This window comes from Phyllobates terribilis, unplaced genomic scaffold (assembly GCF_046119375.1).
Source record: "Phyllobates terribilis strain yellow unplaced genomic scaffold, ASM4611937v1 Scaffold_2__4_contigs__length_985480577, whole genome shotgun sequence".
Classification (NCBI taxonomy): domain Eukaryota; kingdom Metazoa; phylum Chordata; class Amphibia; order Anura; family Dendrobatidae; genus Phyllobates; species Phyllobates terribilis.
The window spans coordinates 135,096,589-135,123,183 of record NW_027362762.1 but is presented as its reverse complement, the minus strand read 5'-3'; the positions used below and the strand labels follow the sequence as shown (position 1 = coordinate 135,123,183).

Genomic DNA, 26,595 nt, shown 5'->3' with positions numbered 1-26,595 from the left:
GAAACTGCAGTGACTATAGGGAAGACACTGCTGTACTGTACTTGTGAGAGGGAAACTACAGTGACTATAGGGAAGACACTGCTGTACTGTACTTGTGAGAGAGGGAAACTGCAGTGACTATAAGGAAGACACTGCTGTACTGTACTTGTGAGAGGGAAACTGCAGTGACTATAGGGAAGACACTGCTGTACTGTACTTGTGAGAGGGAAACTGCAGTGACTATAGGGAAGACACTGCTGTACTGTACTTGTGTGAGAGGGAAACTACAGTGACTATAGGGAAGACACAGCTGTACTGTACTTGTGAGAGGGAAACTGCAGTGACTATAGGGAAGACACTGCTGTACTGTACTTGTGTGAGGGAAACTGCAGTGACTATAGGGAAGACACTGCTGTACTGTACTTGTGAGAGAGGGAAACTGCAGTGACTATAGGAAAGACACTGCTGTACTGTACTTGTGTGAGAGGGAAACTGCAGTGACTATAGGGAAGACACTGCTGTACTGTACTTGTGTGAGAGGGAAACTGCAGTGACTATAGGAAAGACACTGCTGTACTGTACTTGTGTGAGAGGGAAACTGCAGTGACTATAGGGAAGACACTGCTATACTGTACTTGTGTGAGAGGGAAACTGCTGTGACTATAGGGAAGACACTGCTGTACTGTACTTGTGAGAGGGAAACTGCAGTGACTATAGGGAAGACACTGCTGTACTGTACTTGTGAGAGAGGGAAACTGCAGTGACTATAGGGAAGACACTGCTATACTGTACTTGTGAGAGAGGGAAACTGCAGTGACTATAGGGAAGACACTGCTATACTGTACTTGTGTGAGAGGAAAACTGCAGTGACTATAGGAAAGACACTGCTGTACTGTACTTGTGTGAGGGAAACTGCAGTGACTATAGGGAAGACACTGCTGTACTGTACTTGTGTGAGAGGGAAACTGCAGTGACTATAGGGAAGACACTGCTGTACTGTACTTGTGAGAGCGGAAAACTGCAGTGACTATAAGGAAGACACTGCTATACTGTACTTGTGAGAGAGGGAAACTGCAGTGACTATAGGGAAGACACTGCTGTACTGTACTTGTGTGAGGGAAACTGCAGTGACTATAGGGAAGACACTGCTGTTCTGTACTTATGAGAGAGGGAAACTGCAGTGACTATAAGGAAGACACTGCTGTACTGTACTTGTGTGAGAGGGAAACTGCAGTAACTATAGGGAAGACACAGCTGTACTGTACTTGTGTGAGAGGGAAACTGCAGTGACTATAAGGAAGACACTGCCGTACTGTACTTGTGTGAGAGGGAAACTGCAGTGACTATAGGGAAGACACTGCTGTACTGTACTTGTGAGAGCGGAAAACTGCAGTGACTATAAGGAAGACACTACTATACTGTACTTGTGAGAGAGGGAAACTACAGTGACTATAGGGAAGACACTGCTGTACTGTACTTGTGTGAGGGAAACTGCAGTGACTATAGGGAAGACACTGCTGTTCTGTACTTATGAGAGAGGGAAACTGCAGTGACTATAAGGAAGACACTGCTGTACTGTACTTGTGTGAGAGGGAAACTGCAGTGACTATAGGGAAGACACAGCTGTACTGTACTTGTGTGAGAGGGAAACTGCAGTGACTATAAGGAAGACACTGCCGTACTGTACTTGTGTGAGAGGGAAACTGCAGTGACTATAGGGAAGACACTGCTATACTGTACTTGTGTGAGAGGGAAACTGCAGTGACTATAAGGAAGACACTGCTATACTGTACTTGTGTGAGAGGGAAACTGCAGTGACTATAGGGAAGACACTGCTGTACTGTACTTGTGAGAGGGAAACTGCAGTGACTATAGGGAAGACACTGCTGTACTGTACTTGTGTGAGAGGGAAACTACAGTGACTATAGGGAAGACACAGCTGTACTGTACTTGTGAGAGGGAAACTGCAGTGACTATAGGGAAGACACTGCTGTACTGTACTTGTGTGAGGGAAACTGCAGTGACTATAGGGAAGACACTGCTGTACTGTACTTGTGAGAGAGGGAAACTGCAGTGACTATAGGAAAGACACTGCTGTACTGTACTTGTGTGAGAGGGAAACTGCAGTGACTATAGGGAAGACACTGCTGTTCTGTACTTGTGTGAGAGGGAAACTGCAGTGACTATAGGAAAGACACTGCTGTACTGTACTTGTGTGAGAGGGAAACTGCAGTGACTATAGGGAAGACACTGCTATACTGTACTTGTGTGAGAGGGAAACTGCTGTGACTATAGGGAAGACACTGCTGTACTGTACTTGTGAGAGGGAAACTGCAGTGACTATAGGGAAGACACTGCTGTACTGTACTTGTGAGAGAGGGAAACTGCAGTGACTATAGGGAAGACACTGCTATACTGTACTTGTGAGAGAGGGAAACTGCAGTGACTATAGGGAAGACACTGCTATACTGTACTTGTGTGAGAGGAAAACTGCAGTGACTATAGGAAAGACACTGCTGTACTGTACTTGTGTGAGGGAAACTGCAGTGACTATAGGGAAGACACTGCTGTACTGTACTTGTGTGAGAGGGAAACTGCAGTGACTATAGGGAAGACACTGCTGTACTGTACTTGTGAGAGCGGAAAACTGCAGTGACTATAAGGAAGACACTGCTATACTGTACTTGTGAGAGAGGGAAACTGCAGTGACTATAGGGAAGACACTGCTGTACTGTACTTGTGTGAGGGAAACTGCAGTGACTATAGGGAAGACACTGCTGTTCTGTACTTATGAGAGAGGGAAACTGCAGTGACTATAAGGAAGACACTGCTGTACTGTACTTGTGTGAGAGGGAAACTGCAGTGACTATAGGGAAGACACAGCTGTACTGTACTTGTGTGAGAGGGAAACTGCAGTGACTATAAGGAAGACACTGCCGTACTGTACTTGTGTGAGAGGGAAACTGCAGTGACTATAGGGAAGACACTGCTGTACTGTACTTGTGAGAGCGGAAAACTGCAGTGACTATAAGGAAGACACTACTATACTGTACTTGTGAGAGAGGGAAACTACAGTGACTATAGGGAAGACACTGCTGTACTGTACTTGTGTGAGGGAAACTGCAGTGACTATAGGGAAGACACTGCTGTTCTGTACTTATGAGAGAGGGAAACTGCAGTGACTATAAGGAAGACACTGCTGTACTGTACTTGTGTGAGAGGGAAACTGCAGTGACTATAGGGAAGACACAGCTGTACTGTACTTGTGTGAGAGGGAAACTGCAGTGACTATAAGGAAGACACTGCCGTACTGTACTTGTGTGAGAGGGAAACTGCAGTGACTATAGGGAAGACACTGCTATACTGTACTTGTGTGAGAGGGAAACTGCAGTGACTATAGGGAAGACACTGCTATACTGTACTTGTGAGAGGGAAACTGCAGTGACTATAGGAAAGACACTGCTGTACTGTACTTGTGAGAGGGAAACTGCAGTGACTATAGGGAAGACACTGCTATACTGTACTTGTGAGAGGGAAACTGCAGTGACTATAGGGAAGACACTGCTGTACTGTACTTGTGAGAGAGGGAAACTGCAGTGACTATAGGGAAGACACTGCTGTACTGTACTTGTGTGAGAGGGAAACTGCTGTGACTATAGGGAAGACACTGCTGTGACTATATGGAAGACACTGCTATACTGTACTTGTGAGAGAGGAAAACTGCAGTGACTATAGGGAAGACGCTGCTATACTGTGCTTGTGAGAGGGAAACTACAGTGACTATAGGGAAGACACTGCTATACTGTACTTGTGAGAGGGAAACTGCAGTGACTATAGGGAAAACACTGCTGTACTGTACTTGTGAGAGGGAAACTATAGTGACTATAGGGAAGACACTGCTGTACTGTACTTGTGAGAGAGGGAAACTGCAGTGACTATAAGGAAGACACTGCTGTACTGTACTTGTGAGAGAGGGAAACTGCAGTGACTATAGGGAAGACACTGCTGTACTGTACTTGTGAGAGGGAAACTGCAGTGACTATAGGGAAGACACTGCTGTACTGTACTTGTGAGAGAGGGAAACTGCAGTGACTATAGGGAAGACACTGCTGTACTGTACTTGTGAGAGAGGGAAACTGCAGTGACTATAGGGAAGACACTGCTGTACTGTACTTGTGAGAGAGGGAAACTGCAGTGACTATAGGGAAGACACTGCTGTACTGTACTTGTGAGAGGGAAACTGCAGTGACTATAGGGAAGACACTGCTATACTGTACTTGTGTGAGAGGAAAACTGCAGTGACTATAGGAAAGACACTGCTGTACTGTACTTGTGTGAGAGGGAAACTGCAGTGACTATAGGGAAGACACTGCTGTACTGTACTTGTGTGAGTCGGAAACTGCAGTGACTATAGGGAAGACACTACTATACTGTACTTGTGTGAGAGGAAAACTGCAGTGACTATAGTAAAGACACTGCTGTACTGTACTTGTGTGAGGGAAACTGCAGTGACTATAGGGAAGACACTGCTGTACTGTACTTGTGAGAGAGGGAAACTGCAGTGACTATAGGGAAGACACTGCTGTACTGTACTTGTGTGAGAGGGAAACTGCAGTGTCTATAGGGAAGACACTGCTATACTGTACTTGTGTGAGAGGAAAACTGCAGTGACTATAGTAAAGACACTGCTGTACTGTACTTGTGTGAGGGAAACTGCAGTGACTATAGGGAAGACACTGCTGTACTGTACTTGTGTGAGAGGGAAACTGCAGTGACTATAGGGAAGACACTGCTGTACTGTACTTGTGTGAGAGGGAAACTGCAGTGACTATAGGGAAGACACTGCTGTACTGTACTTGTGAGAGGGAAACTGCTGTGACTATAGGGAAGACACTGCTGTGACTATAGGGAAGACACTGCTATACTGTACTTGTGAGAGGGAAACTGCAGTGACTATAGGGAAGACGCTGCTATACTGTACTTGTCAGAGGGAAACTGCAGTGACTATAGGGAAGACACTGCTGTACTGTACTTGTGAGAGGGAAACTACAGTGACTATAGGGAAGACACTGCTGTACTGTACTTGTGAGAGAGGGAAACTGCAGTGACTATAGGGAAGACACTGCTGTACTGTACTTGTGAGAGGGAAACTGCAGTGACTATAGGGAAGACACTGCTATACTGTACTTGTGTGAGAGGGAAACTGCAGTGACTATAGGGAAGACACTGCTGTACTGTACTTGTGTGAGAGGGAAACTGCAGTGACTATAGGGAAGACACTGCTATACTGTACTTGTGTGAGAGGGAAACTGCTGTGACTATAGGGAAGACACTGCTGTACTGTACTTGTGAGAGGGAAACTGCAGTGACTATAGGGAAGACACTGCTATACTGTACTTGTGTGAGAGGAAAACTGCAGTGACTATAGGAAAGACACTGCTGTACTGTACTTGTGTGAGGGAAACTGCAGTGACTATAGGGAAGACACTGCTGTACTGTACTTGTGAGAGAGGGAAACTGCAGTGACTATAGCGAAGACACTGCTGTACTGTACTTGTGTGAGAGGGAAACTGCAGTGACTATAGGGAAGACACTGCTATACTGTACTTGTGAGAGAGGGAAACTGCAGTGACTATAGGGAAGACACTGCTATACTGTACTTGTGTGAGAGGGAAACTGCAGTGACTATAGGGAAGACACTGCTATACTGTACTTGTGAGAGAGGGAAACTGCTGTGACTATAGGGAAGACACTGCTATACTGTACTTGTGAGAGAGGGAAACTGCTGTGACTATAGGGAAGACACTGCTGTACTGTACTTGTGTGAGAGGGAAACTGCAGTGACTATAGGAAAGACACTGCTATACTGTACTTGTGAGAGGGAAACTGCAGTGACTATAGGGAAGACACTGCTGTACTGTACTTGTGTGAGGGAAACTACAGTGACTATAGGGAAGACACTGCTGTACTGCACTTGTGAGAGAGGGAAACTACAGTGACTATAGGGAAGACACTGCTGTACTGTACTTGTGAGAGAGGGAAACTGCAGTGACTATAGGGAAGACACTGCTGTACTGTACTTGTGAGAGGGAAACTGCAGTGACTATAGGGAAGACACTGCTGTACTGTACTTGTGAGAGGGAAACTACAGTGACTATAGGGAAGACACTGCTATACTGTACTTGTGAGAGGGAAACTGCAGTGACTATAGGGAAGACACTGCTGTACTGTACTTGTGTGAGGGAAACTACAGTGACTATAGGGAAGACACTGCTGTACTGTACTTGTGAGAGAGGGAAACTGCAGTGACTATAAGGAAGACACTGCTATACTGTACTTGTGAGAGAGGGAAACTACAGTGACTATAGGGAAGACACTGCTGTACTGTACTTGTGAGAGGGAAACTGCAGTGACTATAGGGAAGACACTGCTGTACTGTACTTGTGTGAGGGAAACTACAGTGACTATAGGGAAGACACTGCTATACTGTACTTGTGAGAGGGAAACTGCAGTGACTTTAGGGAAGACACTGCTGTACTGTACTTGTGAGAGAGGGAAACTGCAGTGACTAGGGAAGACACTGCTATACTGTACTTGTGTGAGAGGGAAACTGCAGTGACTATAGGGAAGACACTGCTGTACTGTACTTGTGTGAGGGAAACTACAGTGACTATAGGGAAGACACTGCTGTACTGTACTTGTGAGAGAGGGAAACTACAGTGTCTATAGGGAAGACACTGCTATACTGTACTTGTGACAGAGGGAAACTGCAGTTACTATAGGGAAGACACTGCTATACTGTACTTGTGTGAGGGAAACTACAGTGACTATAGGGAAGACACTGCTGTACTGTACTTGTGAGAGAGGGAAACTACAGTGACTATAGGGAAGACACTGCTATACTGTACTTGTGTGAGAGGGAAACTGCAGTGACTATAGGGAAGACACTGCTATACTGTACTTGTGTGAGGGAAACTACAGTGACTATAGGGAAGACACTGCTGTACTGTACTTGTGAGAGAGGGAAACTACAGTGACTATAGGGAAGACACTGCTATACTGTACTTGTGACAGAGGGAAACTGCAGTGACTATAGGGAAGACACTGCTGTACTGTACTTGTGAGAGGGAAACTGCAGTGACTATAGGGAAGACACTGCTGTACTGTACTTGTGAGAGGGAAACTACAGTGACTATAGGGAAGACACTGCTATACTGTACTTGTGAGAGGGAAACTGCAGTGACTATAGGGAAGACACTGCTGTACTGTACTTGTGTGAGGGAAACTACAGTGACTATAGGGAAGACACTGCTGTACTGTACTTGTGAGAGAGGGAAACTGCAGTGACTATAGGGAAGACACTGCTGTACTGTACTTGTGAGAGAGGGAAACTGCAGTGACTATAAGGAAGACACTGCTATACTGTACTTGTGAGAGAGGGAAACTGCAGTGACTATAGGGAAGACACTGCTGTACTGTACTTGTGAGAGGGAAACTGCAGTGACTATAGGGAAGACACTGCTGTACTGTACTTGTGTGAGGGAAACTACAGTGACTATAGGGAAGACACTGCTATACTGTACTTGTGAGAGGGAAACTGCAGTGACTTTAGGGAAGACACTGCTATACTGTACTTGTGAGAGAGGGAAACTGCAGTGACTATAGGGAAGACACTGCTGTACTGTACTTGTGAGAGAGGGAAACTGCAGTGACTATAGGGAAGACACTGCTGTACTGTACTTGTGAGAGGGAAACTGCAGTGACTATAGGGAAGACACTGCTGTACTGTACTTTTGAGAGGGAAACTACAGTGACTATAGGGAAGACACTGCTGTACTGTACTTGTGTGAGAGGGAAACTGCAGTTACTATAGGGAAGACACTGCTGTACTGTACTTGTGAGAGAGGGAAACTGCTGTGACCATAGGGAAGACACTGCTGTACTGTACTTGTGAGAGAGGGAAACTGCTGTGACTATAGGGAAGACACTGCTGTACTGTACTTGTGAGAGGGAAACTGCAGTGACTATAGGGAAGACACTGCTGTACTGTACTTTTGAGAGGGAAACTACAGTGACTATAGGGAAGACACTGCTGTACTGTACTTGTGTGAGAGGGAAACTGCAGTTACTATAGGGAAGACACTGCTGTACTGTACTTGTGAGAGAGGGAAACTGCTGTGACCATAGGGAAGACACTGCTGTACTGTACTTGTGAGAGAGGGAAACTGCTGTGACTATAGGGAAGACACTGCTGTACTGTACTTGTGAGAGAGGGAAACTGCAGTGACTATAGGGAAGACACTGCTATACTGTACTTGTGAGAGGGAAACTGCAGTGAATATAGGGAAGACACTGCTGTACTGTACTTTTGAGAGGGAAACTGCAGTGACTATAGGGAAGACACTGCTGTACTGTACTTGTGAGAGGGAAACTGCAGTGAATATAGGGAAGACACTGCTGTACTGTACTTTTGAGGGAAACTACAGTGACTATAGGGAAGACACTGCTGTACTGTACTTGTGTGAGAGGGAAACTGCAGTGACTATAGGGAAGACACTGCTGTACTGTACTTGTGAGAGAGGGAAACTGCTGTGACCATAGGGAAGACACTGCTGTACTGTACTTGTGAGAGAGGGAAACTGCTGTGACTATAGGGAAGACACTGCTGTACTGTACTTGTGAGAGAGGGAAACTGCAGTGACTATAGGGAAGACACTGCTATACTGTACTTGTGAGAGATGGAAACTGCAGTGACTATAGGGAAGACACTGCTGTACTGTACTTGTGTGAGAGGGAAACTGCAGTGACTATAGGGAAGACACTGCTATACTGTACTTGTGAGAGATGGAAACTGCAGTGACTATAGGGAAGACACTGCTGTACTGTACTTGTGTGAGAGGGAAACTGCAGTGACTATAGGGAAGACACTGCTATACTGTACTTGTGAGAGATGGAAACTGCAGTGACTATAGGGAAGACACTGCTGTACTGTACTTGTGTGAGAGGGAAACTGCAGTGACTATAGGGAAGACACTGCTATACTGTACTTGTGAGAGATGGAAACTGCAGTGACTATAGGGAAGACACTGCTGTACTGTACTTGTGTGAGAGGGAAACTGCAGTGACTATAGGGAAGACACTGCTATACTGTACTTGTGAGAGATGGAAACTGCAGTGACTATAGGGAAGACACTGCTGTACTGTACTTGTGAGAGAGGGAAACTGCAGTGACTAATAGAAAGGAAAAAGGCTATGACACACTGCTGTGACTATGGGACAGATGAGGAGACAGTGATTTGACTTTTGACTTCCATGTAAATCCAAAAAAATACACATTAGACAACCTTCATCCGGGTTGTTTGCTCGCAGCAATCTTACGATTACATCCTTGAGTTTCTTCATCTTTATGTAACTGCTCAGGTTAATATAAATTGTAATTTCAGCTGCAACATTATTTGTATTGCAAATTTTTTTTATAGCTACACAGAACCGTGGATACTGATAAAAGGAACAGTATTTGTGCTGCGCAGCTTTATTATTTTTTATATTCATTGTTATTTATCCTTTGTCTTGTTTTCTTGCAGGTTATTTTGGTCCAGGTCAACCCAGGGGAAGCATTTACAATAAGAAGAGAAGATGGACAGTTTCAGTGCATCACAGGTCAGAGCTTTGCTGAATCATTAGATAAAATAGAATTTTTTTTCATGTTTTCTCATTTATTTATCCAAACGTTTCCTTTCCTGCTCTGTTGGATGTGGAAACCAGGCATGAGCCCCCTCAATTTAGCAGTACCTCACCCCAGTTCCTTCCAGGTGTCTACAAGACTATGTTCCTGAATCATTAAATCTATTTTACCAGACTTCTGGTGTAATTTGCTTTGAAAAGTGTTAAATGTGTTGCACAACTCAGACTTGTGAATATTTTTGCTACTTTTGGAGTTTTCCCACCAGCTTCTCTCATCTCTGCCAAAATGGTCAGAGATAGGCCATGGGTGAAGCCACAACTCATCTAATTCATGACAATCTATGACATTCTTACTCCAGACATCTTACTCCAGTCCCGAATGGAGTAAGATTTGTGACGAGGTGCACAGGGATGCACGAAACTGGGCAGGCGCTCATAATTAAGAGGAATTAGGAGCGTCTGATTCCAACACCGCCCCTTCCTCATCAAGACCACAGAGAATATTGCCGTTCTTAATGAATCAGGGCCTAGTTGTTTGAGGTGGCTTCCTGCATTGCTCACTATACTATCTGTATATAATATATAAGATATGCAGCCTGCTTTATTTCTAAAGGAAGATGCTGTTGTGTTCCTTGAACCATCATTCTGCTTAGAACATTTTTCATTCATGTCCCCCATTATGTACAGAGCAGGAATGTAGGAGTCTGACAGCAAAGTTGTTAATAATGGATGTTTATATAAAATCCCATGAAAGGATTTTTTTTCATTTTAGAGCAAACTAACTCATGGATTATAGTTTTAGTTGTTTACTTTTACATGAGTATACTCCTAAGGCGTCTTTCAGATGTCAGTGTTTTGAGTACGCGTGGTGTCCGTTTCCACACGTACCGGAGACACTGACACACGTAGACCCATTCAAATGAATGGGTCTGTGCACATGTCAGTGTGTTTACATATCTGTTTTTTTTTATTGCAGCACGGGCCGCAAAACGTCCCGCATACGTGCACAGTGATGACACACGAATGACATCCGCTGCGATCGGCGTGAGCAAGGGTCAATGATGAGAATAGTATTCTGCTCCTGCTGTGTCCTGGTATAAAAATAAGAATAAAATAAAAATATCCTTATATTCACCTGTCCGAAGAGGTCCCCCACTCTAATCCACCTGACCGCTCATGCCGAGGAGCCAGGGAGAATGACTGGCTGGAGCGAGTGGGCCCTGGAGCTGTGCTGAGCTCAGTGGGTGACAGGACACCGGTCGCTGCAGCGAGTTATTCTCCCCGGCTCCTTGGCGTGAGCAGTCAGATGGATTACAGTGGGGGACATCTTCAGACAGGTGAGTATAAGGATTTTTTTTTTTTTTTTTTTTTTTTATTATTTTTACACCAGAACTCAGTGGGAGCAGACTACTTACCTAAGCTAATAAGCGCAGGAGACTCGCTAGCTGGGACTTGGACCATGCTCTGATCATGATATGTGTCTCAGACATACCGTACGTCCCATAGACTTGGATTGGCAGACAGTGCGCATGCTCTATTCCGGTGGGGGACGAGGCATTTCTACCCCCATGTTTCATGTCCTAGCAGTCAGACCCCCACTCACCCTAGTGATCAGCTCATCAACTATCACAAAATCTGGGCACAACAACATTTTAATTCTATATTAAAATATCTAATGTTGGAATATCAATGTTCATTCAAGCATTCCTGAAATACTCTGTGCTAATAAGCTTCCTTTCTTTTATGCATGTTTTTATGAATGGACGCTCTGCGCGCCTCTACTTTGTGCCCTCTTATTACAGAATACATTTTTTCCACTTTATTACTCCTGTAAAAAGAAGCTGGACAGGTATATGTGTGTACATTCCACCATTCCTATTGATATACAGCAGATATTCCTATCGCTTCATCTGTTTGCATTTCGAACCTGCACATTATTCTGTGAAAGAGACGCTTTATAATAAAGCTGTATTTATTCCGACCTCCCTTCCTTGGTGGAGTTACTATAGAGCTGGTATGTATTTTAATAAAAAAGTCTAAATAGTAGCTGGAGGGGTTACAGTATGATAAATAGCTGTCGGCAGAGAAGACATGGCTACTAAAGCATTACATTAATCATTCTGCAGAGTGCATCCGTATGACCACTGCACTGTGCTCCGATGCCGCTCTTTTTCATTATGCTTCAATTGTTGTTTTTAATGAGGAGCTTCTGCATTACAGATGCTTGTGTGGTACGTATGCAGTGGGGACAGGGCTCCGTGCTTGCTATATAATATGTGCTTCATCACTTATTGCGTCCAGTGATATATTCCTGCTGTCCTTTGACCTACAGCCTCTTTAGATTATGAGTTTTAGCGTCTTTGTCTCATTTTAATAAATTTACAATTGTTCATATCGTTCCAACCTATTCTGCAGGCCTGATATTAAAGGGAATCTGTGAATAGGATCACCCCTCCTAAGCCGTCTATATGGGTATGCAGGTGATCGGAAGCTGAATAAAATGATACCTTGATATCTGCGATCCGATGTCTTATTCCTGAGAAATCCATGGTTTTATTAATGCGTAAATGAGCTGTTAAGATCTATGGCTGGACACAGATCTTACTGAAAATCTGCTTCCAGTAAATAAAAGGGGCTTTAGCAGTGTGAGACATGTATGTCAGGAGAGCAGACTGTCAGTCATTACATGTCTCACATTGGTATCTATTTATGAGTTTTTCACGGCTGCTTGTACCTTTTGAAGTCTATGGGGCTGTTCACATGTTCAAGGATTTTTGCGGACCAAGTGGTCTGCACACAATGTCCAATTTTGACCCGAGTTACTGATCAAACTCGCCAATGCAAGTTCATGGCAAAACAAGATGAATGCCATGCACCAGTGTGTATCCCGGTAGACTTGGTACAGCCCCTCCTCTAGATTGTAAAAATTGCACGTACTCCAAGAATCCAAGGCTTCGGTATCTTTTTCCACAAAAATATTTTTATTGACACCAGTGTACACACAGGAAAGTTGGCAACATTTCGGCCTCACACGGCCTTTATCAAGCAAAGAAAAAAGTGCAAGTTTATGGATCCATGGAAAAAATTGGACATCACTTGTATGCCATCTGTGTGCTGACTGTTTAATAGGAGAAGCTTGAGAAACTTGTATCGTTTTTTGCTTTTCCAAACGAGAAAAACTAGTAAAACTAACACTGTGACCGAAGTCTGATGAATTGGATCAGAAACACCAAATCAATCTCGTACTGTTTTTTTTGCATATGGGAATTGTCTCTTAAGAGGAAGTGGACCAGAACTCTAGTGCCACCTACAGGAAGTAGCAATCCTAAAAGTCAATAGTGACCCTTTAACGAGCCTTATCACAAGACTTAGGATATATGCTGGAACTAGAAACTCAGTTTGCAGACACTGTGTTTCAGGGTACTGCCCCTTGTTAGGGCAAAGTGTGAGTTTGGCTGGGTGAGAGGCATCAGACTGGTATCCAAGGGGTAACATTTCTCCTTGCGGAGAGTAACATGTTAAGCATGTAAAGTGAGAAGACTTTTAAAGCGGCAATGCTCCTCTGGGAAATATGCAAATTGTCTCTTTAGAGAGGAAGAGAACTAGAACTCTAGTGCCACCTATAGGAAGTAGCAATCCTAAAAGTCAATAGTGACTCTTTTAACGAGCCTTATATTTTGCATACGGGAAAATTCACAGCCTTTGGGCAAGCCATTGGGGTTGGGCCAGATGGTGTGACTTTCCGGATGTCTTCCAAACTCCACACCACGATCGACAATTGCCACAAAATATTTTTAGCACAATTATGCGGCTGTTGGTTTCTTCGTCCGTCCTACGACTCCCCCTTATGGTTGTATCTCTAAGGAGGCGTTCACACAGACTTTTCGTGAACTGGATATCATGAAGAGATGAGCTACCCACAGATCACAAGCAGGTCAACCTTGGGCTTAGTTTTATCCATTTTAATGCGATGTATGTGAATAGTCTCGTGCCACCACTTGCCTTATTACATAGAATACCTCTTGTAGGACAGAAAACGGACTTTTAGTAGAACAATAAAACTAATGAGAAAACATGAGAACCTGCAATTATTTGCAGTCCTGTTTCAGGTCTAATTTGCCACTTCTAGTGATTGTCACGGTGGTTGGACCCCCGGGGTTTAGACATTGCTGCTATAAAACCCCTCTAAAATGTTTGCATAGAATATAATTTTTTTTTCTTGTACATTAAATATTTATCAGAGTCCAGAAATAATCCAACGGTGAGAAAAGCACCTTCAATCTGTCCAGCAGCGTTCTCGGCGGTCACCTCGTCCCCGGTGTAACACTAAAGTGAAGGCTTTCTAGGACATAATTATACGTCTCAGTGCTACAATGATTTCACTCCGTATTGAGTAATATTATCCTGTCTGAACACGCATGACTTTACATGGATCCTCTAATGTCACAGATATTTATTCAATTCCTTAAAATGCTGAATTCCACATTCTGCAAACAATCTATTTAGTGGGAGCAAATCTTTTTGTAGGTCTGAATTGTAGCATGACACGCATCAAGGTTAATATGCGGGAATACACAGTCAGACATGTGAAATGTTATGTGAAATGTTCCTCCCCCCGTTCCTTATGTGGTGGTCCTGAAATAGCTATATCGTCTCTCTCCTAGCGAGCGGAGTCGGGGCCGTATGAATGGGCACCATTTGTAGCTGAATAACCCATTCATGAAAATCTGTGTTCTGCGCACATCGTGAATGGAGATGACTCACTCAGGGCACAGTCCCAAGCCTCTGCTGACAGCCATTAGTCGCTGCTTGACATCACAAGGAAAGCCATGCTATAGATGCTCTTGGCCAGGAGGAAATTGCCACACATCCAGAAAACCGGGACGGGAAGGGGAGGGAGAGAATACTGCATGCAAATCAGGATGAGTCATTGTAATTAATCCTGGAACCGTAATAAAGCATCTTTATATGAAGAGGCGGTGACACATTTTAACTACAGCTCTTTCCATAAAGTGAGGTTCTGCAGTCATACAATTTTTTTTATTTTTTTGTTGAGATTACCTGGGTGTGAAGGGAAACTGCTTGTGTATTAGATGAAGTGGTTAATTGAGCTGGGAAATGTATCTTTTCATCATGTTGAGTCCTTTAATGATCGTCCACAGAACGGTGCTGATATATTATGGCTCCTGTAGATTTACTTTAGGTGGAGGTGTTAAATATTCAACCTTTTTCATAAATGGTGGCATAGATTCCTAAAAATATTTCTTTTTTTGGGTGGAGGAGGGGGGCTAAATCTGCCGACCATAATGCATACATGTCAAACTCTGGCCCGCAGGGTGATTATATTTGGCCCATGACACCAGAACCACCACCCCTATGTGTTGCCATTATACTATATGGAGGATTGTGAGTCCATTATCCTGTATGGAGGACTATGTGGGGCCCATTATCCTGTATGGAGGACTATGTGGGGCCCATTATCCTGTATGGAGGACTATGTGGGGCCCATTATCCTGTATGGAGGGCTATGTGGGGCCCATTATCCTGTATGGAGGATTATGTGGGGCCCATTATCCTGTATGGAGGATTATGTGGGGCCCATTATCCTGTATGGAGGATTATGTGGGGCCCATTATCCTGTATGGAGGACTATGTGGGGCCCATTATCCTGTATGGAGGACTATGTGGGGCCCATTATCCTGTATGGAGGACTATGTGGGGCCATTATTCTGTATGGAGGACTATGTGGGGCCCATTATCCTGTATGGAGGACTATGTGGGGCCCATTATACTGTGTGGAGGACTATGTGGGGCCCATTATACTGTGTGGAGGACTATGTGGGGCCCATTATCCTGTATGAAGGACTATGTGGGGCCCATTATCCTGTATGGAGGACTATGTGGGGCCCATTATCCTGTATGGAGGACTATGTGGGGCCCATTATCCTGTATGGAGGACTATGTGGGGCCCATTATCCTGTATGGAGGACTATGTGGGGCCCATTATCCTGTATGGAGGACTATGTGGGGCCCATTATCCTGTATGGAGGACTATGTGGGGCCCATTATCCTGTATGGAGGACTATGTGGGGCCCATTATCCTGTATGGAGGACTATGTGGGGCCCATTATCCTGTATGGAGGACTATGTGGGGCCCATTATCCTGTATGGAGGACTATGTGGGGCCCATTATCCTGTATGGAGGACTATGTGGGGCCCATTATCCTGTATGGAGGACTATGTGGGGCCCATTATCCTGTATGGAGGACTATGTGGGGCCCATTATCCTGTATGGAGGACTATGTGGGGCCCATTATCCTGTATGGAGGACTATGTGGGGCCCATTATCCTGTATGGAGGACTATGTGGGGCCCATTATCCTGTATGGAGGACTATGTGGGGCCCATTATCCTGTATGGAGGACTATGTGGGGCCCATTATCCTGTATGGAGGACTATGTGGGGCCCATTATCCTGTATGGAGGACTATGTGGGGCCCATTATCCTGTATGGAGGACTATGTGGGGCCCATTATCCTGTATGGAGGACTATGTGGGGCCCATTATCCTGTATGGAGGACTATGTGGGGCCCATTATCCTGTATGGAGGACTATGTGGGGCCCATTATCCTGTATGGAGGACTATGTGGGGCCCATTATCCTGTATGGAGGACTATGTGGGGCCCATTATCCTGTATGGAGGACTATGTGGGGCCCATTATCCTGTATGGAGGACTATGTGGGGCCCATTATCCTGTATGGAGGACTATGTGGGGCCCATTATCCTGTATGGAGGACTATGTGGGGCCCATTATCCTGTATGGAGGACTATGTGGGGCCCATTATCCTGTATGGAGGACTATGTGGGGCCCATTATCCTGTATGGAGGACTATGTGGGGCCCATTATCCTGTATGGAGGACTATGTGGGGCCCATTATCCTGTATGGAGGACTATGTGGGGCCCATTATCCTGTATGGAGGACTATGTGGGGCCCATTATCCTGTATGGAGGACTATGTGGGCCCACATTTGGCCAAACTGAGAACATGTGTATAAGGTTAATAGGGTTAGGGAATAAAAACTATTGACTTACTGCGCAGTCGGCCAACAGCTAACTTGGGTCTTGTTCACATGTTGCGTTTTTGGTGCTAAAAATAAAAAACGAATGAACAAAAAAAAAAAAAAAAACATTTTACAGTACCAGAAAGTGAATGAATTAGATTTCTGAAATCTCATGCACATGTTGCTTGGCTGCCTTTGCAATACTGAAGTTTGTCATCCTGGCAAAAAAACAAAACCTAAAACAGTAGGTTATATATAATGCTTTGATGTGTTTTACTTACTCCCACAAAATGACAGATGATATTACAACCGTCACAGATGATCTGTGAGAAAAAAAAAAACTATTTGGTTGACTCTGTATCAAAAGGTATATGATATAATTGTGGATCTATGGCGCCAGCTGTAATCTACGATTATACCAGATTTTTTATGTTCTGTAATTACAAATGTCTGGATTACTAGGACCTTGCCCATTTCTTGAGCACAATTTTAGGATTGAGTGCATGCCTCTTCTATATTACTGCCTTTGTCATACACTTTTTTTTTTAATTTCCCAGAAAAGGGTGCACAAATTAACCATTAATTAATTTACACAAGAGGTCGCCTGAACCACAGATTTAATATGTGCAATATTTTTTTCTTTATCATGGTAGTCAACCCGCTGCCAGAAGTGCCAGGGCCAGTTTATTCCCTTATCCCCATTGAGAACAATGCCAAACATGAATGTTTAGGAAAGTAGTCTGGATTACAGCCATCATCATTCTGCTAAATTATCTAAACTGTACCTCCATCTTTATAGTGGTTAGAGGCCATTGTATGACAGTGTATCCGCAAACTGATATCTACAGTATATATGTGGTTTTAGAGTTGGTTAAGGGTCAGTGAACCCTTTTTTTCTATGGATAGTGTAGGCAGACGTCTTCCCTGTATGATGATGGCACAGTTAGTTCTGTCTTTTTTGTATGTGTGTAAATATAATATAATTGTTTTTTCTGTTAATCACTGTGATTTCACGTCACAGCACTGCTGCTGCTCCTGAGTGCGCCCCCTTCCTATTGGGACACGTTTATTGCTGCTTGCTCCTTTTGCAAGCCATATAGTAAGGGCTTACTGACCCTTATTAAAGGGAATGTGTTATAAAAAAATGACCTGCTGTTTAAATCATGTACTTATTAGAACTTTTAACATTCCGTAGAAATTTATTTATTTATTTTAATTTTTAGGCACGGGCTTAGTATCTGTTATATCACTTATTGTGATTGGTGGATACTGTTATCAGCTGTGTATAGAGAGGTTATCTGTGATTTGTAACCTTGTCTCTGTAAAGAACAAAAAGTATGAGCCTAAAATGGCCCCAAGGATCAGTGTAAAAGTTGTAAAATATCATTTTTTTTATATAAAAAATAGATTGTGATCTAAAATTTTTTTTTTAAATGTTTGATAATACTTCTAGCACAAAAAAAATCGTGGTTTGAATGATGTAATTTTCTGATTATACATTCTCTTTTAATAGATCAGTTGTATATGGAGTCTTATTTTCAATGCTTAAGGGGAAGAAAGTATTATAATTTCCAAATTAGCTTATTGGACTGTTTTTTTGCTGAGATTATGACCCCAATTCTTCTTTTGAATTTGTGCTTTTTTTCTGGATAAAAATGATTCTAATAGTGATTTTTATTTGTGCTTTACTTTTTATGTACTTTTGCGCCTTCATTAAAGCACCACTCCAGCGTTTTGTTTTTTTTTAATCGCTTTGCTAGTGATCACGCATAGAAGTGTAATGCATGTGGTCACATACTCGCTGGTCACCGTCTTCACCCATTTTCAGTCCCACTTTGGCACCACCTAACTGCAGTTGTAACCAGCCAAATCACACAGCGGTTGATGTGTGAAGCGGAGGACACTGTTTTTAAATTTTTAAAATCGTTTCAATGTATAGGAATTCAGAATGAGGCTGTAGCCATTCTGTGTCCCATAGACATGCATTAAGAAAAGTGAAATCCGGAGATCCGGTGGATTACAAAAGCCTTACAAGGTAGCGGAGTGGCTGAAAACAGGTGAAGATGCCAACTGGTGAGTATGTAACTATATGCATTACATCAAGGCTATGTCACATAGGGTAAAGTGCTATGTTCCATGGCTCTGTTGGGGATTCTGTCTCAAACCCCCTAGTAGTCTTCTACATTTTGCTGTTCACCTCCTTTTATAGGCGCATACGGATGGAGCTGATGTGTACGAGAGAGTGCACTGTGTCTCCCTATAGTCCAGGGATCTCAAACACACAGAGGGCCAAAATGAAAAACTTTGACAAAGTCAGGGGCCAACCAGTATATAATATAATGGGCCCCACATAGTCCTCCATACAGTCTAATGGGCCCCACATAGTCCTCCATACAGAATAATGGGTCCCACATAGTCCTCCATACAGAATAATGGGTCCCACATAGTCCTCCATACAGTATAATGGGGCCAACATAGTCCTCCATACAGTATAATGGGGCCAACATAGTCCTCCGTACAATATAATGGGCCCAACATAGTCCTGTATACAATATAATGGGCCCAACATAGTCCTCAATACAGTATTATGGGCCCCACATAGTTCTCTGTACAGTATTATGGGCCACACATAGTCCTCTGTACAGTATTATGGGCCCAACATAGTCCTCTGTACAGTATAATGGGCCCAACATAGTCCTCTGTACAGTATAATGGGCCCAACATAGTCCTTTGTACAGAATAATGGGCCCAACATAGTCCTTTGTACAGAATAATGGGCCCAACATAGTCCTTTGTACAGAATAATGGGCCCAACATAGTGATCCGTACAGAATAATGGGCCCAACATAGTGATCCGTACAGTATAATGGGCCCAACATAGTCATCCGTACAATATAATGGGCCCAACATAGTGATCCGTACAATATAATGGGCCCAACATAGTCCTTTTTACAGAATAAGAGGCCCCACAAAGTTCTCCGTACAGTATAATGAGCCCAACATAGTCCTCCATACGGTATTATGGGCCCCACATAGTCCTCCATGCAGAATAATGGCCACATATAAGGGTGGTGGTTCTGGTGTCGCAGGCCAAATAAAACCACCCTACGGGTCGGAGTTTGACATGTATGCTATAGTCAATGGCTATGCCTGTGCATACACACAAATCCCATATTGCTGGGGCTCGGACATAAGCCCCAATGGAGCCATGGAACATAGGATCAAAAGTGATGTGAATCCTGTCTTATATATGTGATCCCTAAGAAGGGGATCGAAATCAAAAATAAATGCTGGAGTGGGGCTTGGAGTTAACTTTACTTGTTTTTTTTTTTGCTTGTTGAACAGTGTGGGCATGGTGGTCTTTATCCATTTGTCTAAGCCAAGTTAATAATTTGTGACTTTTCGGAATGTCGTATATTTTTTGTGCACTTGTACTCCAGTACTGATTTGGATATAATCTGTTTAATTTGATTTTTATGCATTTGAAAACTAACATGCAACATTTTAAAGGGTCACGTACCCTTTTGCTCTAAAAAGGCACAAAAAGGTAGGACAAGGGAAAAAAAAAGTGTGACGCCTCCTCGCTCACTAGCCCCCCCTGAGAGATGGGGGGTACTCTGAACCGGGTCAGATGTTGGGGGTTGCAGTCGTGGCCTAGGCCCGGCCCGTGCCCAGGGTCGTCACATCAAAATGAGGGCTAGGAGGGACGGTGGTAATCGAGTGGATTCAATGAGTACGCCACCTGTGGTGCCTGGTGATTCGCCACCAGCGCTGCGGCAGTCCTCTGAGGCAGGATGTCGTGGCAGCAGCATATGGTACTACTCCCCACAGGCGGAGCAGGGCCTTAGGGCAGAGAAGGCAGATCAGGGGAGTCGTAGTGGGTGGTGCGGTGTGGTGTCGCGCTGAAATAAGGGACCGGAGGCATGGATGCAGTCTTCCAAGCTTTACTCACGTTGTTAGGCATCAGCTGCAAGCTTCTCCTCGCTCCTCACGGCGCGCTGCGGCTACCTGGAAGGGGGTTCAACACACTCCGGGTAGTTCGGGTGCAAGAGTCAGGACCCCCGCACCAGAGTGTTCATAGACTTTCCCACTAGGTCCTCTCCTGTCCGTACCTAGTGCGTGTGATAGGCTGGGTCTCCCTCTGGCTATACACAGAACAAGGGTACGGGTAGCGATTCCGCTCCTTCCGTTACCCTGTGGGATCCCCTAAGCCTCCGGAGCTTCTCCGACTAAGACGTGAAGTAGCGAAGTCAGATATCGGGGGCCGGTACCCTCTTGCAGCTGGAGTCCCTCTGGCTTGGCCAGAATAAAGAGTACAGGTGGCGTATGCCGCTCCGTCTGTATCCCCCTGGGATCCTTTTGCCTGTGGAGCTTGTCTCCTCTGCTCCCCTCCAGGCCTTCTTAGGTAGGGACCTTGACCGGGTAGAGACAGCCGTTAACTCTAGCCCGCTTCTCGCCTCAAGGCCAGAGTACGAGGACCGTGTATCTTCAATAGGCTGCAGGTTCTTAACAGAAAGCCACGTTCAGCGATGAACACCACAATCAAAGACCTTGAACCTAAGATGGCCGTTGATTAAATATGAATGAATAAGTGTAACCTAAAAGTGTGTCCTCCACCCTCACCCACTACATGGTTCCCCCTATCTTTGGTTCCCCCCATCTCCTCTATCCCGGCCCGGGGCAGCACCCTGGTGCATTTAGGCCCCCTACAGGACAGGAGTGGTGTAGTGTTGAGTGATGAGGTGGGGTCCTGAGAGGTGCTCCATCCTTACCTCGGAGAGGAGATACCACACCTCAATCTGAGGTGCAGTACCCCTGTGGCGACTGAACCCTCAGGGGCGCCACAAAAGCATCTTTGATTTCGTACAAAATTCATCCACCTACTTGCACTATTTTGAAGATTTGGGTGCAAAAAAATGGCAGTATCACCAGACAAAAAAAAAAAAGAAAAGCTAGTTGCAAAACTGCAATGACGAGTCGTGCTCTGTGTATTAGGTGAGAGAGTATCATTGGTCCGTACTATGGGATTTTTTTGGATACAAAAATGGAGTGTCTTGATGTATGGCCCTCTGTATCCCACTAAATAAACAGATCATTTGGGTTTTTAATTTTATAACTGTGGGTTTAGGAGTAATATTTGTTTCATAGGAAAGTATTTTTCATTAGGACTTGTTTTGAAATGAGGACTTCACACTATCACTTCTGATAAGTGTTTAGAACGTTCTGATTTCTGCTTATCAGGCCCCTGGGAGACCCACCAATGATGAGAACGAGGTTTAGCATGCTCGTGGACAGCACAATCTCTTCCAGGTCCAAAGAGAATAATTGCAGTGGAGGTGCTTCTGGTGAACCACTGTTCCATTCACACTCTGTTCTTATTAGGCTGTGTGCCCAAGATGCTTTTTTTAAGCGTTTCCGCAGCGGCAAAAACGCTGCAGAAACGCATTAAAAACGCATGGTAGAAGGCCTGCCATGTTCCCCAATGATAATCCGCATGTGCTGACATGCTGCGGAAATTTCCGCTGCGGATTATCATTGCGGAAAAAAAACACAGCACTACCAATTATTTTGCGGAAGTGCTGCGTTTTCGCCGCCATTGACTTGCATTAGAATGCATGTATTCCGCTTCACTAGATAAGGACATGCGGAATACAAGTGTTCAATGTGCGGATGGTACCCAGGTCTAGAGAAGAGGAGACTCTCCTCCGGACCCTGGTACCATAGAAAACTGTAAAAAAAAAAAAAAAAAAAAGAATAAAATAAAAAATTAAATATGATACTTACCTTCTGACGACCCCCACTGCTCTCGTCCTCTCATGCCGGCAGATCGCGATGGACTGGAAGACCTGCGCTGACGTAATAGTCATGTGACGGGTCACGCGACACTGACGTTGGCAGGTCCTTCAGTGTACCGTGATCTGCCGGGAGCTAGGACGGTGAAGCAAGACTGCGAGAGCCATCAGAAGGTAAGTATAGATTTATTTTTTATTTTTTGACATTCTTTTATGGTCACACTATATAAATACATGTCGTTTGCATGGATTTATATAGTGTGACCAAGTTGTCAAGCACTTTCCAAGTGATGCTAAAATCGCTTGGAAAGCGCTTGTCAACCCACATGCGGAAATGCAAGTGAAGAACGCTTCACATCCGCATGTCCCTGGCAGGAAAAACACATGTACAATCTGCATGTACAATCCGTATGTACAATCCACATGTACAATCTGCATAAGTTTTTTTTCTGCCAGGGAGATGCAGAAACGCTCAGGAAAAATCCAGAGCATTTCTACATCGTGGGCACATAGCCTTAGTCATATACATCCTGTCCTGTTTAGAAGAGTTTTCAGCATGCTCATTATCATTAAGAGGCAGGATTACAATGACTGGTAACACTGTACACAGCTCATAACACAGGGCCCACTAATCACAATAGATGTCACAGTTGAGACTGCGCCGCCTTCCTTAATAACCTTTGCACATGCTCATTACATACATCAAAACAAAATATAGGGTCGAGTCTGAGCTCACTAGATTTGTACAGTGGGGAAAATAAGTATTTGATTTTGCAGGTTTTCCCGCCTACAAAGAATGGAGAGGTCTGTAATTTTTATCGTAGGTCACTTCAACTGTGAGAGACAGAATCTAAAGATAAAACCCCGAAAATCACATTGTATGATTTTACATAATTCTTTTGCATTTTATTGCATGTAATAAGTATTTCATACAATAGAAAACCAGAACTTAATATTTGGTACAGAAACCTTTGTTTGCAATTTGAGAGGTCAGAAGTTTCCTTTCATTCTTGACCGGGTTTGCACACACTGCAGTAGGGATTTTGGCCCACTCCCCCATACAGATCTTCTCCAGATCTTTCAGATTTTGCGGCTGTCACTGGGCAACATTGAGTTTCAGCTCCCTCCAAATATTTTCTATTGGGTTCAGGTCTGGAGACTGGCTAGGCCACTCTAGGACCTTGAAATGTTTCTTACGGAGACACTCCTTAGTTGCCCTGGCTGTGTGTTTCGGGTCATTATCATGCTGGAAGACCCAGCCACAACCCATCTTCAATGCTCTTACTGAGGGAAGGAGGTTTTTTGCCAAAATCTAGCAAAACATGACCCCATCTATCCTCCCTTCAATACTGTGCAGTAGTATTGTTTCCTTTGCAGAAAAGTACCCCCGAAGTATGATGTTTCACAGTTGGGACGTTGTTCTTCGGGTTGTTCTCATCCTTTTTCTTCAAAATACAGCAAGTGGAGTTGATGCCAAAAAGTTCTATTTTGGTCTCATCTGACCCCATGACCTTCTCCCATGCCTCCTCTGGATCATCCAGATGGTCATTGGCGAACTTCAAATGAGCCTGGCTATTTGCTGGCATGAGAAGGATGAACTTGTCTGCCCTGTAGTGTGTTACTAATGGTAATGTTTGAGAATGTGGTCCCAGCTCTCTTCAGGTCATTGACCAGGTCCTCCCGTGTAGTTCTGGGCTGATTCCTGACCTTTCTCAGAATCCTCCTTACCCCACTAGGTGAGATCTTGCATGAAGCCCCAGACCAAGGAAGATTGACAATCATCTTGTGTTCCTTCCACTTTTTAATAATTGTGCAAACAGTTGATGCCTTCTCACCAAGCTACTTGCCTATTGTCCTGTAGCCCATCCCAGCCTTGTGCAGGTCTACATTTTTTTTCCTAGTGTCCGCAGACAGCTCTTTGGTCTTGGCCATGGTGGAGAGGTTGGAGTGTGATTTGATTGTGTGTGTGGACAGGTAACGAGTTCAAACAGGTGCAATTAATACAGGTAATGAGTGCAGAGTAGGAGGGCTTCTTAAAGAAAAACTAACAGGTCTGTGAGAGACAGAATTCCTGCTAATTGGTAGGTGATCAAATACTTTTTTTATGCAATAAAATGCAATTTAATTATGTAAAAATCATACGATGTGATTTTCTGTTTTTGTATTTTGTTTATTTTTAGATTCTGTCTCTCACAGGTGAAGTGTACCTACGAAAACTTACAAAATCTGCAGTGTATCAAATACTTATTTTCCCCACTGTACGTGTGTTGCTTCCTGAAACAGTGAGAAGTAAGAGTCTAAAAAGTCCCAGTGACCAATGTTGGTCTAGCCTGCTGATTTTACTGCAAAAGTGTAAATTGAGACTAGAATCTAATGCCTTGAGACAGACCGTTCAGCATATGTTGTCATTCATTAGTTAGTGCTGAGTAATAGGATGTGGGTCTCTTGGCCAGTTACTTTTTCTTCCCAATGATTGTGTTTTTGGGCTGAGATTCTGTATAGTATAGTGGGATTACCTGTACTGGACAGTAAAAGTCTTTTTTTTAAACATAAAAATGGATACCCTCCCTTAAACCTTTTTTTTTTTTTTTTTTTTTTAATTGATATGGTGTATTTCAAGGGTACACTTAATTTTGTAAGAGTTTATAAGAGATGAGCAAAGTTCTGATGGAACCATTCATGCGTCATTTTGTGGAGTGATTAGTCTGGTGTGAAACATTTCTTGATGTGTGACACAACATTTTGGTAGAATCTCCATTTAAAGAGAATCTGACAGCAAGGGTTTGTCTGCCCCATTTCAGGACAACATGAAGTAGAAGCCCTGATTTTAAAACTGCAGGAATCGGGTGACAGGTTCCCTTAACCCCTTTCAGTTACATGCTGTATCAATACATCATGGTGCAATTGTATGGAGCAGACTTAAGGCCCCGTCGCACTTAGCGACGCTGCAACAATACGACCTGTCAGGGATCGTTGCTGCGTCGCTATGTGGTCGCTGGTGAGATGTCAAACAGGCAGGCTCACCAACGATCAGGGGAGCAGCGACATCGTGGAAAGAATCTTTCCACGATGTCCTGCTCCTGGTTACCAGCCTGCTTAAGCAGGAGCAGGCTGGTAACCATGGTACACATCGGGTTACTAGGGGCACACGCGCACCTAGTAACCCGCTGTTTATCATGGTTACCACTCTGCTACGGTGAGTGGGAGGTTACCGCTCACTTTAGCAGGCTCGTAACCATGATAAACAGCGGGTTACTAAGTGCTCGTGTGCCCCTAGTAACCCGATGTTTATCATGGTTACCAGCCTGATCGCTGCTCCCGCTGGTCACACACAGCGATGTGTGCTGACCAGCGGGAGGGCAACGACCAAAAAATGGTCCAGGACACTTTGCAGCGATCAGCGACCTCACAGCAGGGGCCTGATCGCTGCAAAGTGTCACACACAGCGACATCGCTGGTGAGGTCGCTGTTGCGTCATCAAAACCGTGACACAGCAGCGATCTCGCTAGCAATCTCGCTATGTGAGACGGGGGCTTTAGAAGCTGATCCTACTCCACCCAGACAGGTGCCTGCTGTGTTATACAGCCAACATCTTCCTTCCTCCAACAGCAGTGACCAGAGCTAGCTCCGATTGCTGATATTTAATCCATTAAATGCTGCTGTAAATTTGTCAGCAGCATTTAAGTGGCGTGATCCGGCCTGGGTGTCCTTATGAGACCCTTTTTGCCTCACCTTCTCCAACCCACGCTGTGATCGCAGGGTACCAATGAGTTGCTATGCCTGCTGGGTCCTTTTGAAGGCCCCTGGCTCAGTAATATTGGTACATCTGTGAATTCCTTCCACAATCTGGGCTTCAAGGAAGACCATAATTTTCAATTTATACTGTATTGTTTTACTATTGCAGTACATAGACCAAGCAATAAACAATCACAGGTGCAGGTCCCCTAAGGCAGGGTTCCCCAACTCCAGTCCTCAAGGCCCACCAACAGGTCATGTTTTCAGGATTTCCTTAGTATTGCACAGGTGATAATTCCATCACCTGCACAGGCAATAATTCCATCACCTGTGCAATACTAAGG

The 26,595-nt window shown here is 44.3% G+C and overlaps 1 protein-coding gene across 7 annotated transcripts in view; it reads left to right on the top strand.

Moving 5' to 3' along the window:
• The window catches only part of FNDC3A (fibronectin type III domain containing 3A), a 313,016-nt gene that overhangs the window by 184,985 nt on the left and 101,436 nt on the right, over positions 1–26,595 (top strand). For 6 of the 7 annotated variants that reach the window (XM_073662733.1, XM_073662747.1, XM_073662726.1 and 3 more), the window contains one exon: positions 9,564–9,639. The exons of the other annotated variant lie outside the window; for it this stretch is intronic. In XM_073662733.1, the coding sequence (XP_073518834.1) occupies positions 9,564–9,639 (76 nt within the window). The remainder of the gene's footprint in view (positions 1–9,563; positions 9,640–26,595) is intronic. 7 annotated transcript variants of the gene reach the window in all.